The following is a 15,280-nucleotide window of genomic DNA, read 5'->3' as shown; positions in this document are numbered from 1 at the left end:
CTACCATCATTATAAATGTCTACAAAACGTGATTTTTGCCCCCTTCATATCTCCCAATTTACCAAATAGTGTGGGGTTCGGGGAGGGAGAGCCAGGTCCTGGTCTCCCTTTTCCCCACGGCCGCCAGGGTGCCTGCAACTGCACGCATGCGCTGCATGACGCGCCCCCACACACACATACACACACGCACACACGCATGCGTCGCGCACCCCTCCTGCGCTGGTGGGGGGACGCACGGACTTAGGGCTGGGGGCGGGGCGATGGGGAGGAATGATTGGCAGGGGGCAAGGGGGTCTTCCTGAGCTCAGCAGCTCCCCTCCTTCCCCACACACTCACAGCAATAAGTTTCTCTTCTTCTAGTGGGCAGACGGGCCTGGCCTGGCCTGGCGCGGGAGGGGCTGGCCAAGGGGCGCTCTCAGGGATGGGGGCGGGTCCTGAGTCTGGGGGAGGGGAGGTCTGCAACTGGTGCTAACGGCGGGTCTTCCTGGCCCACCCGCAGGCAGGGAGGGAGGGGTCGGTAGGCTTCTCCCCCAAGCCTCCCCCACGCCCACCCAGGGTGCATGAACCACCCATGCAGAAGCTGCCGCATGTCAGCCCTCCCCCACAAAGAAACAGTGTCATGCCCCTCCCCAGCCCAATAAATGATTCCTTTTCATTTAAAAGTGGCTTTTCTGATTTGGATTTGGGGTGCACAGAGGTGGGGGCTGGGCTGGGTGATGCCGGCCTATCATCCCTCTCAAGGGGTAGGGGGAACACAGCCTGGTCTGGGAACAAACTTTCCCAGAATCCCCCAGTGAGGGGCTGGGGTGTGGCTCAGTGGTGGTGCACCTGCCTAGAATCCCCCAGTGAGGGGCTGGGGTGTGGTTCAGTGGTGGAGCCCCTGCCTAGAATCCCAGTGAGGGCTGGGGATGTGGCTCAGTGGTAGAGCCCCTGCCAAGAATCCCCCCATGGGACCTGCTCTTTTGGCGTCCTTGGGCACTGGGGCAAGTGCTGGCCTTGCTTTCCTTGATGACAAACATGAACAGCCCTCTTAACTGGAATATATGAGAGAATATACAGGAACTTGAGTCCTAGAACCCAGGGAGAGTGTCCTAGGTATGCAAGATGCTTATGAAAACTATGTCTTCATGTGTGGATTACCAACCCTGAAGCCAGACTGGAGTTTGGGTCCTGGTTCACTCTTCCTGTGTGCCCCGGCGAGGAGCTCGGCCGGTTACTAACACTCTGAAAGGCCGGAACGATGTACCTTACTCCCTCAGCAATTGCTCCAGGACGCTGAGGGGACAATGGTTGGCCCAGCACATAGTGGAACACCTTTACTTTGTCTTGTACAGTAAATACCCAGACCCTAGGGAGGATCTCACATATCAGAGCAGCCGAGGAACGCACTCTGGTCCCCAGTTAGGAACGCAGCCATGGTGAAGGATCCAGTCAGATGTAGTTTATTTCTTCAGTGCCTGGAGCATGAGGGACCTACCCTGTGAGCACACAGACCTTCCCCCACCCCATAAAAGAGGGCAGGACACTGGGAGGAGATGGAGGCCGCCTGCAGGGGACAGGCGTGCTGGAAATAGGAGCAAACAGGACATCCTTGCCATCCATGCTCATTCTGTCTCCTTAACAAGAGTGGCCGTTCGTGCCTCCCTGCCACCCGGCTCCTTGGTTTAGGGCCTTGATTTGGAGCCCCAGTGGGTGGGGGTCCTGGGGTCCCAGTAGGGTTCGTCAATGCCAAAAAAGTGCCAGAGGGCAGCATCATTTCAAAGTGCAAGCCAGGAGGGACACTGGGACAACCCCCGTCCTTGGGGCATCCAGGGCAGACTGGATCACTGGGGTGTGGCAGGGGGTGGAGCTTCAGGTTCCTGGGGTGGTGCAGGCCCAGACTCCGCCCCTTCAGCCTCCTCCTCGTCAGAAGCCACGCCTTCCTCCAGCCTGAACACTTGGCGCACCGTGCGAGTGGTGAAGGTGAGTGGACCACGCCTGTGGGCAAGAATCCATAAGTGATGGTGCGGGGCAGAGGTGCAGACAGAGACGAGAGCAGAGATGCCGCCGAGAACAAAGGCACCCGAGCGAGGAGACTGAAAAGTGCAGGTCCAGGAAGGCAGGGAAGCCATAGCCTCCTCCCCACCCCAGGGTCCCAGCCCCATGCAGGCCAGGTCTTACTCTCCTCTTTCGGGTGGCTTACCGGAGCCTGTTCCTCAGCGTGGTCACCTCCCGGTTCATGGACTCCGCCGACTCTGTGACGTCCTCCAGTTCCCGTTGCAGCCGCCGCCGGCCAGCCTGCGCCCGCGATGCTTCCTCCTCTGCTTCCTCCAGCTGCCGCTTGAGCTGCTTCAGGCGGAGGTTGCCTTTCTCCAGCTGAGTGGAGGAGGGGACCAGCTCATTCCCATGATGCCCCCAGTGCCTAGTAGTGGTCACCTACTGAGATCTTCACAGTTATGGCAACAAAATATGCACAAGACAGCTGGTTGTTGGGCAACCGAGACTAGGCTGCTAGCAATCCAAGGAGCAGAGAACACCTAACCCTCCAGTGAGATTCTGCCTCCCGCCCATTGCCTGTGGTCTTTGGGGTACAAGAGCGTATAGGAGGCCGGAGCGAAGTAGACAAGGATGAGCCTCAGGGGCTGCAGGGTTTGTGAGCCAATCACTCATGCTGGGGTGAGATGTCTTGGTGATGCAGCTGTCTTTGTAGAGTCACCCAGGGTCCTATAAGTGACCCCAATAAACTCACTGGCTTACCAAACTGGCCTGGTGGAATTAGTTCCTTGACCTGCCATTGCTCTGTCTGGTATGAACACGTGGCACCTTGGAAGTCATGTCACAGCACTGGAAGGCGCCAGCACACTCAGAGCAGCACCCCCCCCCCCCCCCCCCCCGCCAGCTCTCCTTTGGCTCCCCAGGACTGCTGGGTAAGAGGCCAGACCTAACATAAACTTCCTCATGTCCATGTCTCTGATTAACCCAGAGAACTCACCAAATTCACCCTGATCTCCCCAGACACTGCCACCTCTCTCCAGGGTAAGAACACACACACATCATGTGACTTCATTTGTCTCATGTAGTGCAGGCTGGCCTTGAAATCACTATGTTGCTAAAGGTGACCTTAAGCGTCTGGTGGTCCTGCCTTCATCTCCCAAGTGCAATGCTGGGGATCAAAACCGGGGTCTTGTGCATGTTAGGTAAGCACCCAACCAACTGAGCCACATCCCCAGGCTGACTTCATTTCTTATATTCCCCTCTCTAGCTATATTGATTCATTCTGCTTGCTTCCTTTCTTCAGGGACTTTGAACCTCCTGCTCTTTCCATCTGGGTGTTTTTCTCCTATCAGGTCTTAATTCAAACGTCACCCCCATAGCCCTTTCCAACACCCAACTTGGACAAGGCTCTCCATTCTTGTGTCTTCATTCTTTTCTTTCACAGCCCTCACCAAAGTCTGGCATTATCTTTGTCTGGTTGTGTGTATACCTTCCCTAGGCTGGTAGCGTGAGCCCTGTGAGGGCCAGGACCTTCTGGAACCTTTCCAGCGCCTTACTCCTAATGCCTAGCAATGTGCCTGGCACAAAGGCCATGCTCAATAATCATCTGTGGAATGAACAGCAAGCATGGCATAGCTGAGCTTTTAAGGACACGGGTGTTCTATCTGAGCATAGACCTGGAGTCACGTACAGGCTCCGTCACCTACAGACTACAGGATCTTTTTCATTGTTGCTCCTGGTTTGAGAAGGGGTCTCTCACTGTAGCATAGCCTCTCCTGGAACACATAGCGATCCTCCTGCCTTAGCTTCCACCATAGCTGGGATAACCCACTGAGCCACCTGCCAGGCCAGGCCAGCAGTGTTATTTTCTCATTTCGATCCCACCGCCCACTGTTTGTGGTGAGGTCAACTGCTCACCTGGTCCCGGAGCTGGTCGGCCACCCTGCGCTCTTCATCCACCTGAAGAACCACCTCCTTCAGCCGCTTCTCGGCTCTGCGCACCAGCTTGCCAGAGAGAATGCGCTCTCTACAGAGAAGAGCCAGGAAACCCTCTGTCACCACAGCATTTTGGGTGCTGTCCCATCCTTGGGGTTCTCCCCTCTTTCCTATTTTCTGGCTGCCTCCCACTCAGCCAGACACTGGCACCAAGCTTCCTTCTGTAGGACAGCTATATTCCTAAAAATGTCTCCTGTGATGTTAATGGTTTTGAGACAGGGCCTCATGTATCCCAGACTGGCCTCAAACTCACTAGCTAGGATGACCTTGAACTTCTGATCCTTCTGCCTCCACTTCCCAAGTGCTGGGATGATAGACATGCACCATCATGCCCAGTTTATACAGTGCTGGGATGAAGCCTAGGGCTTCCTGCATGCTGGGCAAGCACTCTGGCCCAACTGAGCCCCAGCCCCAACCTCCCTCTGGAGGCATAGCAGTTCACATCCCCTCCAGACCAAGGTGAAGATGCTGAACTGGAAATCAGGAATCCCAGACAGCAAGCCTGTCTGATCTATTTTTCTACACATCACGTAAAGATCATGGGCATCACAGGTGTATAGATGGCAGCCAGGCACCTACATATGTAGACGGTTGGTACTGCAGTCCCACAGTGTCCCAATAGTATGTGTGTGGCAGGGGTGCCTGCTGCACTGAAGTCCCTTAGTGATGAGTTTGATTAGCACAGCAGCTCGGGACAGGTATTATGGGAGGTTTAGTGAGAGGAAACTCAGCTGCTATAGCCATTGCTTCCTGCTTCCCCTCTCTCTCTCTCTCTCTCTCTCTCTCTCTCTCTCTCTCTCTCTCTCTCTCTCTCTCTGTGTGTGTGTCTGTGTGTGTCTGTGTGTCTGTGTGCGTGTGCGTGCGTGGGCGCGCACGTGCGTACATACACCATGTCATGTGCTATGGAGGTCAGAGGACAACTTTCAGTTACTCTCCCCTTTTGCCACTGGATCTTGGGTATCGTATTCAGAACTCGGTGGCAAGCTCACTAAGCCACCTTACCAGTCCCTTCTAAAAAATGTCAATCTTTTGGTTGATTGTTGGGGGCACAAAGGTCTTTGCACCCACAGATCACTAGGGAAACCAGGAATGTTAAACACACAGGGACCTCTTCCCAAAGGAGGAGATAAAATACCTGTTTTCCCTCCCAGAAGGCTGGGAGTGGATATTGGTAATGACCTGCTGACCTTCATGCTATCTGTGGCGGCAGACCTCACCCACCTTTTGCTATAAAGGCAGACCTCATCCAAGTCTCCCAGAATGATTACCCCAGATTTTTCCCTCCCTGGATCATCCTTAGGGAAGATGTCACATGTATTTATGGCCTGCTGACCTCTATGCTATTGGTCCGAGACGTCACTAGATTCTAGGCCCACCCCCGTGGTCCCACGTACTTTGTAGAGAAGTTCTAAGTCACACCTTAAGCTTTCGTGTGCACCTGGGATGGGAACGATTGGACTGATTACTGCCTGGGAACCTTCTCCCACATTGTACTGTTTTAGATTTGCTGGAAATGAACTGCCTGGCGGTAGACTTCCCGAGTCTGGTCCAGGTCCAGGAAGTCAGTCTGCACCGGGTTTTTTCTCATCTTTTCCAGCAGTTAGCTTCCCTATCTGACACCCTCAGTTGATGTTTTCTTCTGTTTGATAGTTAATTTTGTTTTGTGGGTTTGTTTTGTTTTATGGGACAGGCTCTCACTGTGTAGCTTTGGCTGACCTGAAACTCCCTATGTAGATCAGGATAGCCTCAAACTCACAGAGATCCACCTGCCTTTGCCTCTGAGTGCTGTGATCAAAGTGTGTGCCACACACCTAGCTTGATGGTTCCTTTTTCAAGACAGGGTTTCTCCATGTAGCCCTGGCCATTCTGGAGCTCACTCTGTAGGCTCAAACTCGCATAGATCCACCTGCCTTGGCTTCTGGAGTGCTGCGATTAAAGGTGTGTGCCATCACTGCTCCGCTTGATGGTTACTTTTAATTAACTTGATACAACCTAGAATCAACCTAAAAGTCTTGATGAGGGACTGTCTAGATCAGGCTGGGCTGTGGGCATGTCTGTGGGGACTGCCTTGACTGTTAATTGATGTGGGAAGACCCAGCCTACAAGTGGGTAGCACTTTCCCTGGGTTTGAAGATGGGCTGAGCACAGGTGTGCATCCATCCTCTTTCCTGTTGGCTGTGGATGTGACCAGCTGCTTAGGATCCCTGCTGTCTTGACTCCCCCAGAACAGCGGATGAAACCTGGAACTGCAAGCTGAATAAACCCATTCTCCCTTAATTGCCTTTGTTGGGGTGCTTGCCACAGCAACAGAAGCAAAACTAGAACTCTGTGTGTGTGTGTGTGTGTGTGTGTATGTGTGCATGTGTGTGTGCGTGTGTATATGTGTGCACGTGTGTGTACGTGTGTATATGTGTGCATGTGTGTATGCATATATGTGCGTGTGTGTGCGTGTGTGTGCGTGTGTATATGTGCATGTATATGCGTACATGTGTGTATGTGTGTGCGGGCGTGTATATGTGTGCATGTGTATGTGTGCATGTGTGCATGTATATGTGTGTGTATATGTGTGCATGCATGTGTGCATGTATATGTGTGTGTATATGTGTGCATGCATGTGTGCATGCATATGTGTGTATATGTGTGCATGTGTGTGTGCATGCATGTGTGCATGTATGTATGTGTATATGTGTGCATTGTGCATGTATATGTGTGCATGTGTGTGTGCATGTGTGTGTGTGTGTGTGTGTGTGTGTGTGCACTCATGCATGTGGTCAGGGGACAGCCTCGAGTGTCAGTCTTCATCTTCCACCTTGTTGAGGCAGGACCTCTTACTTTGCTGCTATGTACACAGGCTGGCTGGTCAGTGAACTTCCAAGGAGTCTCGTGTCTCTGCCTCCCATCTTGCTGTGGGAGCGCTGGATTACAGACACATGCTCGGGTGCTGGGGTTTCGAGCTCAGGTCCTCACGCTTCACCCACTGGGCCAGCTTTCTAGCCTGGCTCCTTGGCTCTAACTGTGAGAATGTGTGGATGTGGTGCTGGATACAACTGCAGCCGTTTTGTGACCACGAGGGAAGTACATAGACACTGACCCAGAGCACAGCATCCTTTTATCTAGGACATCTGTGTCTGTGATGGTTTGATGGGGGCGGGGTGAATTCTCACTGCTTGCTGTCCCTCACCCTTAGCATGTGACTGCAGCTGCGCACATCCGACTGTGAACTTGTGCTGTCACAGACAAAGTAGCACGGTATCAGTTCCGAGCCCCTGGAAGCCACTGATCGTGTCCCTTACTCTTGGGACCACGGCTCTGCCATGTAGGCAATCCTGGGCTAGCCTGCTGGAAAATGAGAGGCCACAGGGAACAGAACCGGTCAGTCTAGTCATCTAGGCAAGGCCTTGCATGTGCTTGAGCCCAACCAAAAACAACCGTGCAGCCAACCCTCTGATGAGCAAAGGTACAGCAGACAGACCAACCAAACCCATACAGAGGAACCTAGCAGCCAGGGCCGAATTCAGAGCAACAATAAACTCGTCTTAAGTCACCAAGTTTTAGGGTGTTTTGTTACACAGCAGTCCTGCTCCCAGACTGGACCCTCCATTGCAGTTCCTTCCAGCCAAAGCATCCGCCCTCCTCACCTGCTTTCCTGTTCCAGCTGCTCCTCTGCCTGGGCCAGTTTAGACTCAAGAGCAGCGATCAGCATCTTCTGCCGGGCTCGGGTTCCAGCATCCTCTTCACCCAGGCGACCCCGAAGTTCCTGGATCTGCCTCTCCAGCTGCTGCCTCCCGCTCTCGGCCTTGGCTGAGAAACTGCGTTCAGCAGACAGCTCTGTAGTGAGAGACTCCACCTGCAGCGGGAGAGGAGGTGGGACACTGGGATGAAGCCTCGGGAGGAAGCTGGCGGCAGCCCTCCCGGGATGAGCTGAGCCAATGGCTGTGGCTGCTAAATGCACAGCGTAGAGCCTGGAGGTACTTAAACACTCAACAACAACACTCCAGCAAGCTCAGGAAAGACAACCCGCAGCAAGTCGTACCTTTTACTTTTTAATGAACAAGAATGTTTCAAATTTATTTAAAGTTACTCAAAATTATTTAAATCTATTTAAATTTAGTCTTAACATTTTCATTTGAGATAGTGTCTCATGTAGCCCAGGTTGACCTAGAACTCATAATGTACCTGAAGATGACCTAGCACTCCCAAGCTTCCTGCCTCCACCTCCCAAACGCTGGGATGACAGGCGTGCACCATCACAGCCAGGTTCAGCTGTGCTATTTTAGTGAGTCCCAGAGATGGTCACAAACTTGTTTAAACGCTCTAAATTTGTGGCTGTGAACTAGGCTATTTCGGGCCCTTCACACTCTGCTCTGCGTCAGGGTCACCTGAGGAGCTTGTGAAAGGAGGCGGGCTCCGGCCCCTCCCACTAAGCGGCACAGCCAGCAAGACCTGTGGGGTCATCTGAGGAATGAGGCCTCCATTCATAGCAGCTGGCAGATGTGTAGACTCCGCCTTGACCCTGACAGCAGCACTTTGCGGTCCTCAGCTTGGAAGTCACAGGGCGCCCAGCCCAGGCTGGTGAAAGCTTTTGCATCTCGCCTCCCAGGGCACATTTAGCCCTCCTTCAGCCTTTGGAATCTTGATTGTAAAATGAAAATGGTGACTGGGCCGGCTAGGACTCAGCTGGGAGGAGGTTTGCCCAGGACACAGGAGCCCTGGGTTCCCTGCACAGCACAGTCCAGTCTGTGGTACATGCCTGTCATCACAGATGGAGGTGGGGGATTAGGAGAGCAAGGTCACCCTCAGGCTACAAAAAGAATTCCTGGGCTACAGGAGACCAAGAAAGAAAAGAAAAAGTGTTGTATAATGCTAATCAAACAGGGCATGGTCAGTATAGGGAAGGCTATGAGGCGGGGGGATTGCTGTGATTCACAGAAGCAATCCTACACTCCCACCTGCAGTGATGGTTTTTTCTCTTAACTGGGCCAATGACAGACAAGTTTTCCTTTAATGTGTGAAGCCATCCATTCATATGTTAGTGTTTGCTTTTTGTAGCCCTGGCTGGCCTTGAACCTGTGATAATCCCTGTCTTAACTCTGGAAAGTACTGGGATTACAGCTGTGAGCTGCCACACCTTGGTAATTCACTTAATTCCTATCTCAAGCCTGTCTGAGAGTCCTCAGAATTACAGATGAATTACAGATGAATCAATAGTCGTGCCTTCCTGGCTTACGAACTCCTCTTCATCCTTCAGCATCACATCAAATGTCCCTGTTCGGCTTATTGAATAAGAGCGCCCCCCCCCCCCCCCCCGCTAGCGTGGGGCGGGGCGGCCCTGCCCACCTGTAGCAGCAGCTTTCGGTAATGGTCCTTGAGCAGCTCAGAGTTGTTCTGTTCTTCCTCCAGCTCCTCTTCCAGCTGCCCCAGCCGCCCCTCCAGCTGCCGTTTCTCCTCCAGAACGGCTGCCCTAGGGGAAGGTAGAGGTTGCTTTAGAGGGCAGGCCTGGAGGAGGACGCCCAGCCCACGGGGCCAGGACACTCACTTGCTAAGGTTGCCGTTGGCCACCTCCTCTGCCATCTCGTCTCTGTCCTGCTGTGCCTGCCTCCGTGCTCGGTCTGAGGCAGCCAGTTCCTGTATGGACCAGTCAGGGGCAGAGGGAGGAGGAGGTTAGGACATTGGTGTTAACCTTTCTCTCTCCTTCAGCCTTTTCCTCCTGACTGTGAGCCTGTGACCTCCGACCCCACAGGAGGATTGATTTCTCTTAGCGCGGGCCACCAATGCCCCTCTCTTCCCTTGTGAGCCGTGTCCCCTGCAGCCCCGCCCTCTGCCATGTCTCTCCTCACCGGGCCTCCTCCTGCTCCCACACCCTCCTACCCAACTGTGCCTTCCCCTCCTCATGTCCCCCCCCCTCGCCCCCAGACCTCTCCCTCACTCCATTTCCTGCCCCTAACTTCCTGGCTCCTGTCTTCCTCATCTTCCTAGGACTGGCCTTGGGCAGCCCCTGCTCTGGCTCCCACTGGACCCCAGGACAGTGAAAGAAGGCACAGGGAGCCACGCCCACTTCCAAAGTCTCCCCACCTAGAGTCTCCTGCAAAGCCCTGACCACGCCCCAGCCTCCTAGTAAGACCCGCCCACCCGCCCAACCCTCCAGTTAAGCCCCGCCCACACCGCCGCCTCCGCTAAGCCCCACCCATAGCAGCCTCACCTCCTGCAGCCGCAGCACCTCCGCTTCCAGACCCTTGAGCCTCTTCTCGCTCTCCTTGTTCAGGGTAAAGATCTCCTCCCGGGAGCTGCGCGTCTCCTCCACCTCCCGCCACAGCTCCTTCATCTGGGCCTGGGTGGAAGTTCCGGTGCAGGTTAGGGGGGCTGCTGCTTCGCGAGAGCCCCACCCTTGCTGCTGCTGACTTTGGGCGAGCAGGGCCCGCACAGAGCCCGTTGTCGGGTGCCTTGGGTCAATTCTACCCCTTCTCTAGGCCTTAGTCAACCTCTAAGTGAGCCAGAACAGAAAATAACCAGCCTGTGGCTCTGTGGGCACTGCCTGGGAGTGTGTGTGAGGAGAGGCCAACACAAAGTCTGCCTCCACCCAGGGAGCTATGAGGAAGGAGCCAGGGAGAAAGAAGGTGGACTGTGTGGGGAAAGTTGTTATTACTATTACATGCCTGACGAAGAGGTTAAACAAGGGATCCTTTCTCTGGGTGCATGAACGGGCCCTTCTGACTGCTACCCCATAAAAATATAACTCAGACACCTGCCAATTTAAATATCATAGTACGTGCAGGGGTGGGGGTGGGGAGGCGCAATGATAGAGCCCCTGCCTAGAATCCCCCAGTGAGGGGTGGGGTGTGGCTCAGTGGTAGAGCCCCTGCCTAGAATCCCCCAGTGAGGGTCTGGGGGTGTGGCTCAGTGGTAGAGCCCCTGCCTAGAATCCCCCAGTGAGGGGTGGGGTGTGGCTCAGTGGTAGAGCCCCTGCCTAGAATCCCCCAGTGAGGGGCTGGGGTGTGGCTCAGTGGTAGAGCCCCTGCCTAGAATCCCCCAGTGAGGGGCTGGGGTGTGGCTCAATGATACCCCTGCCTAGCATTATTCAAGGCCCTAGTGGCACTAAATTTATTATGTAATCAAATAATGAACTTAGACTTCAAAGTCTAGCATCTAAAATGAATGAGATGCAAAGAAGAAAAGGAACGGATACACACCAGAGACCAGCTTTTGCGAGGCTGCTAGCTAATGCGGCCACTGCTGCTGGAGGAGGGGCTACCTTGGGTCGCTGCCCCCTTCCACCCAGAGCCCCTCACCTGCATCTTTCTCAGCTGCTTCACTGCCTCCTCCTTGCCCTGCCCAGCAGCCGACGTCTGCGCCTTCAGCTCCTCCAGCTCAGCCTCCAGCTTCTTTCGGGCAGCCACGGCCAGTGCCCTTTGCTTGCGTTCCTCATCCCGCTCCACCTCTGCATCTCTCAGCTGGGGGGGTGTGTATGGGAGAGGTCATAGGTCATAGGGAAGTGGGGCTTAGAGAAATCACAAAAACTCACGAAACGAAACAGTCAAAAGGTTCCAAAGCTCCCCTCCTTGAGGCCACATGGGCAGCAAGCACTGGCCAGAGAGGAGACTCTGGGTGGAGTTGCTTGCAGCGTGGGCAGGAAGCTCCCGGAATCCGCTTTCACACATGCCAGGGTGGGCTTTGCCAGGGTGCAGTCGCCTGAGTTACCCCTCACTGCTGTAAACAAGTCCCTATCAACTCAACGGGTTACCAAGCTGGGCTTGACTCCTTTCTACGGCAGCCTGATGCCCTTTCTGTCAAGGTTAACTAGAAGTGTGGTAGTTGGATGTAGTTTGAATAATCTCACAGGGAGTGACTCTGTTGGGAGGCGAGGCTTTGTTGGAGTGGGCGTGGCCTTGTTGGAGGGAGGGAGTCACTGTGGGGTGGGCTTTGATACCCATTTCTGTGCTCAGGATACCACCCAGTGTTTCAGTCAACTTCCTGTTGTCTGCAAGATGTAGGACTCCCAGATACTTCCCCAGCACCATGTCAGCCTGCACACCACATGCTCTCTGCCATGATGATAATGGACTGAACCTTTGAAACTGTAAGCGAGCCACCCCAGTTAAATGCTTTCTTTTATTATTTTTGTTGTTGTTGTTTGTTTTGTTTGTTTTTGGAGACAGAGTTTCTCTGTGAAACAGCCCTGGCTGTCCTTGAACTCACAGAGATCTGCCTGTCTCTGCCTCCTAAGTGCTGGGATTAAAGGCGTGCGCCACCACTGCCAGGCCTAAATGTTTTTCTTTATAAGAGTTGACATGGTCATGGTGTGTCTTCACAGCAATAGAAACCCAACTAAGACCAGAAGTCCCGTTAAACTTCCTAAGGAAAGGTCTAGAGACATTTCACTTAGGCTGACAGTGAGGGGCAGGAGATGGGTGCCTCCCTGATGGACGATGCTTGGGAATGTTGGCATGCCATGGCACTGCCTCCTGGCAGAACAGACAGATGGTTTTCTGGGTGGAGGTGGACAGCGAGGGGCCCCTGGTGGAAATGTTCAAAGAGGGGAACTCCCTTTCCACACGCATTCACCAGGGTAGGGCAGGTGCCCGCAGCCCCTGCCGGACAGTACCTGCTTGGCCAGCTGCCTCCGCCTCTCCTCACCAGCATCGTCTCGGCCCTGCAGGTCACGCTCATGCTGAGCCTTCAGGGCCTGCACCGTCACCTCCAGACGCAACTTGGCATCCTCTGCAGCAGTCAGCTCATCCTCCAGCTCTGTCACCTGTGTCCGAAGGTCACTGGCTGCCTGTTCAGCCACCCGGCGGGCTCGCTCCAGCTCGTGCACCTGGTGGGATGGGGAGTGAGTCTGAGTCCTGGGCCAGGATTAAGATGGTGTTCTGAAGCCAGGCAGTGGTGGCACACACCTTTAATCCCAGCACTTGGGAGGCAGAGCAGGTGGATCTCTGTGAGTTCCAGGCCAGCCTGGTCTACAGAGCGAGATCCAGGACAGGCACCAAAGCTACACAAAGAAACCCTGTCTGGAAAAACCAAACAAAACAAAAACAACAACAAGAAAAGATGGTGTCATGAGTAGCGTGGGGAAGGCTATGATGGAGAACTGGACGGCAGCTGGTAGGAAGGCCTAAGTGAGCTTGTTCCCTCGTTCACACTGTTGACTAAGCACCTACCAGGTGTCATCTTAAATTGTCTGAAGACGTTTTATGCAAACCTGTATGTGACAGTTGGTTCTAATTGCTGTCATGATACGATCTAGAATCACCTGGGAAGAAAGCCCATCGAGGGGCTGTCTAGATCAGGTTGGCTGCGATGACAGTTTTGATTGTGTTAATTAACGCGAAGAGACCACATGCACTGCTGGTGGCAGCACTAGGTCTGGGCGCTGGGCTGTATTAGAAAAGGAGCTGCATGCATTCACTCTCTGCTCTTGATTGTGAATGTGACCTGCTTCTCAAGTTCCTACCTTGACACTCGCCAAGGATGGACCAGAACCTGGGACTGTGAGCCAGATAAACCCCTCCTCCCTTCATGTTGCTTCTGCTGGGGTTTCACCAGAGCAGCAGAATCAGAAACACAGCCAGGGTCATGTGCACTACATAGATAGAAACCTCCTAATCCAAAAGCCCCAACTTAAAAAGAAAACCATGTTTTTGGGGGTGGGGCAATAAAAACCCTAACAGGCCCAGTCTTGAAAAACAAAACGAAAACCCTAACAGGTGTGTCCACACGCAGCCCACCGGCCTGTGGACCAGCTAGGATGCAGTCTGTCACAAACCATGGCTAGGCTACAGAAATGCCTTAACAGTTGAGGGCACCGGCTGCTCCTCGAGGACCCAGGTTTGCTTCCCAGCACCCACAGAGCTGTTCACGCCATTTGTAACTCCAGTTCCAGGCACCCAACATCCTCTTCTGGACTCTGAGGGCACAGCATGCATGTGGCACACAGATACACATGCAGGCAAAACACTCGTACACATAAAATAAATACATTTAAAAACACTTTAAAAAACAAAACTACAAACTTCCTTAAACATGATGAGATTTGCTTTTTGTTTGATTTTTGGTAACTCCACTGTACAGTGAGTTCTGGAGTCTGAACTCTATAGATGACTGTATCCTAAGGTGGGTCAGGGCGACATGCCTGTCTAAGGTGACGGAGGGAGAAAATACTTCCAGACGGGACTTCATCTCGCAGCCAAACACAGGTGAACAAAAAATGCAAACCCACCTCAAGTGGAGCCAGAAGGCACACAGGAAACCAGAACAGACTTCCTGTTCAGACCCTGTAAGGTCATGGTCCCCCCACCAACCCCCCACACTCTGCTCTCTTCAGAAAGCACCCCCGCCCCAGCCTTCCCTGAAAAGGCTGATAAACTTGCCATGACCTTGAGGCTCTCATGACCTTGAGGCTCTCAGATGGCTCCCTTCCCTGTAGCTACAGACTCCCGTTACTGCACAGGCCCATGACTGTGCTGAATTTACATGTGTGTGTATATGCACACACACATGTCACAGTGTACATGTAAAGGCTGGAGACAGCTTTCAGGAGTCAGTTCTCTCCCTCCACCATGTGGGTCCCAGGGATCACACTGAGGTCAGCAGGCTTGGTGGCAATCCCCCGTTTCCTCTGAGCCATCTCGCTGGCCCAGGGTTCTCGACTTCCATTCCACTATTCACAACGCCTTATAACAAAGACCAGGTCATGTGGTGTGGAATTACCCTCGTGTGGTTAGCATCCGCTGTCAGCTTGACACAGCCTAGCGTCATCTGGGGGAAGGAAGAGCCCTGACCGCGGGAGTGCCTGGGTCAGACTTCTCTGTGAGGACATCTGTGTGAGGGGACTGTTTTGCTTATTAATTGATACAAGTGAGCCCAGTCTGCCATGGGCAGCATTCTCCCTAGGCAGGCGGTCCTGTGCTGAGCCTGGCGCGGTGGGGCACGCCTTTAATCCCAGCACTCGGGAAGCTGAGAAACTCTGCCTTGAAAAACCAAAACAGGGGAAAAAGGCAACCAACACACACACACACACACACACACACACACACACACACACACACACACACGTCACTGTGTAGTAACAGCACATGCCATTAATCCCAGCACTCGGGAGGCAGAGGCAGGAGGAACTCTGTGAGTTCAAGGCCAGCCTGGTCTACAGAGCAAGTTCTGGACAACCAGGGATACACAGAGAAACCCTGTCTTGAAAAACAAATAAACAAACAAGTCACAACAAAACCATGTGTGTGGGGTGGCGGTGGTGGTGGTGGTGGTGGTGGTGGTGTGTGTGTATGTGTGTGTGTGATGGAGGATTCTGTTCACACCCTGC

At 53.6% G+C, this 15,280-nt stretch overlaps 1 protein-coding gene across 5 annotated transcripts in view; it reads right to left on the bottom strand.

The window, feature by feature from the left end:
* Positions 1–1,419: 1,419 nt before the first annotated feature.
* Myh14 (myosin heavy chain 14) overlaps positions 1,420–15,280 on the bottom strand; it is a 71,704-nt gene continuing 57,843 nt past the window's right edge. For all 5 annotated transcript variants that reach the window (XM_042274311.2, XM_042274315.2, XM_006986205.4 and 2 more), the window contains 9 exons: positions 12,569–12,781; positions 11,256–11,417; positions 10,169–10,297; positions 9,506–9,594; positions 9,307–9,430; positions 7,608–7,816; positions 3,892–4,000; positions 2,183–2,355; positions 1,420–1,977 (listed from right to left, as the gene is read on the bottom strand). In XM_042274311.2, coding sequence (XP_042130245.1) covers positions 1,824–1,977; positions 2,183–2,355; positions 3,892–4,000; positions 7,608–7,816; positions 9,307–9,430; positions 9,506–9,594; positions 10,169–10,297; positions 11,256–11,417; positions 12,569–12,781 — 1,362 coding nt within the window. In that variant the 3' untranslated portion in view covers positions 1,420–1,823. The remainder of the gene's footprint in view (positions 1,978–2,182; positions 2,356–3,891; positions 4,001–7,607; positions 7,817–9,306; positions 9,431–9,505; positions 9,595–10,168; positions 10,298–11,255; positions 11,418–12,568; positions 12,782–15,280) is intronic.

Source organism: Peromyscus maniculatus, chromosome 1, assembly GCF_049852395.1.
Source record: "Peromyscus maniculatus bairdii isolate BWxNUB_F1_BW_parent chromosome 1, HU_Pman_BW_mat_3.1, whole genome shotgun sequence".
In the NCBI taxonomy this organism is placed as follows: Eukaryota; Metazoa; Chordata; class Mammalia; order Rodentia; family Cricetidae; genus Peromyscus; species Peromyscus maniculatus.
This window is presented reverse-complemented; position numbering and strand designations above follow the sequence as displayed.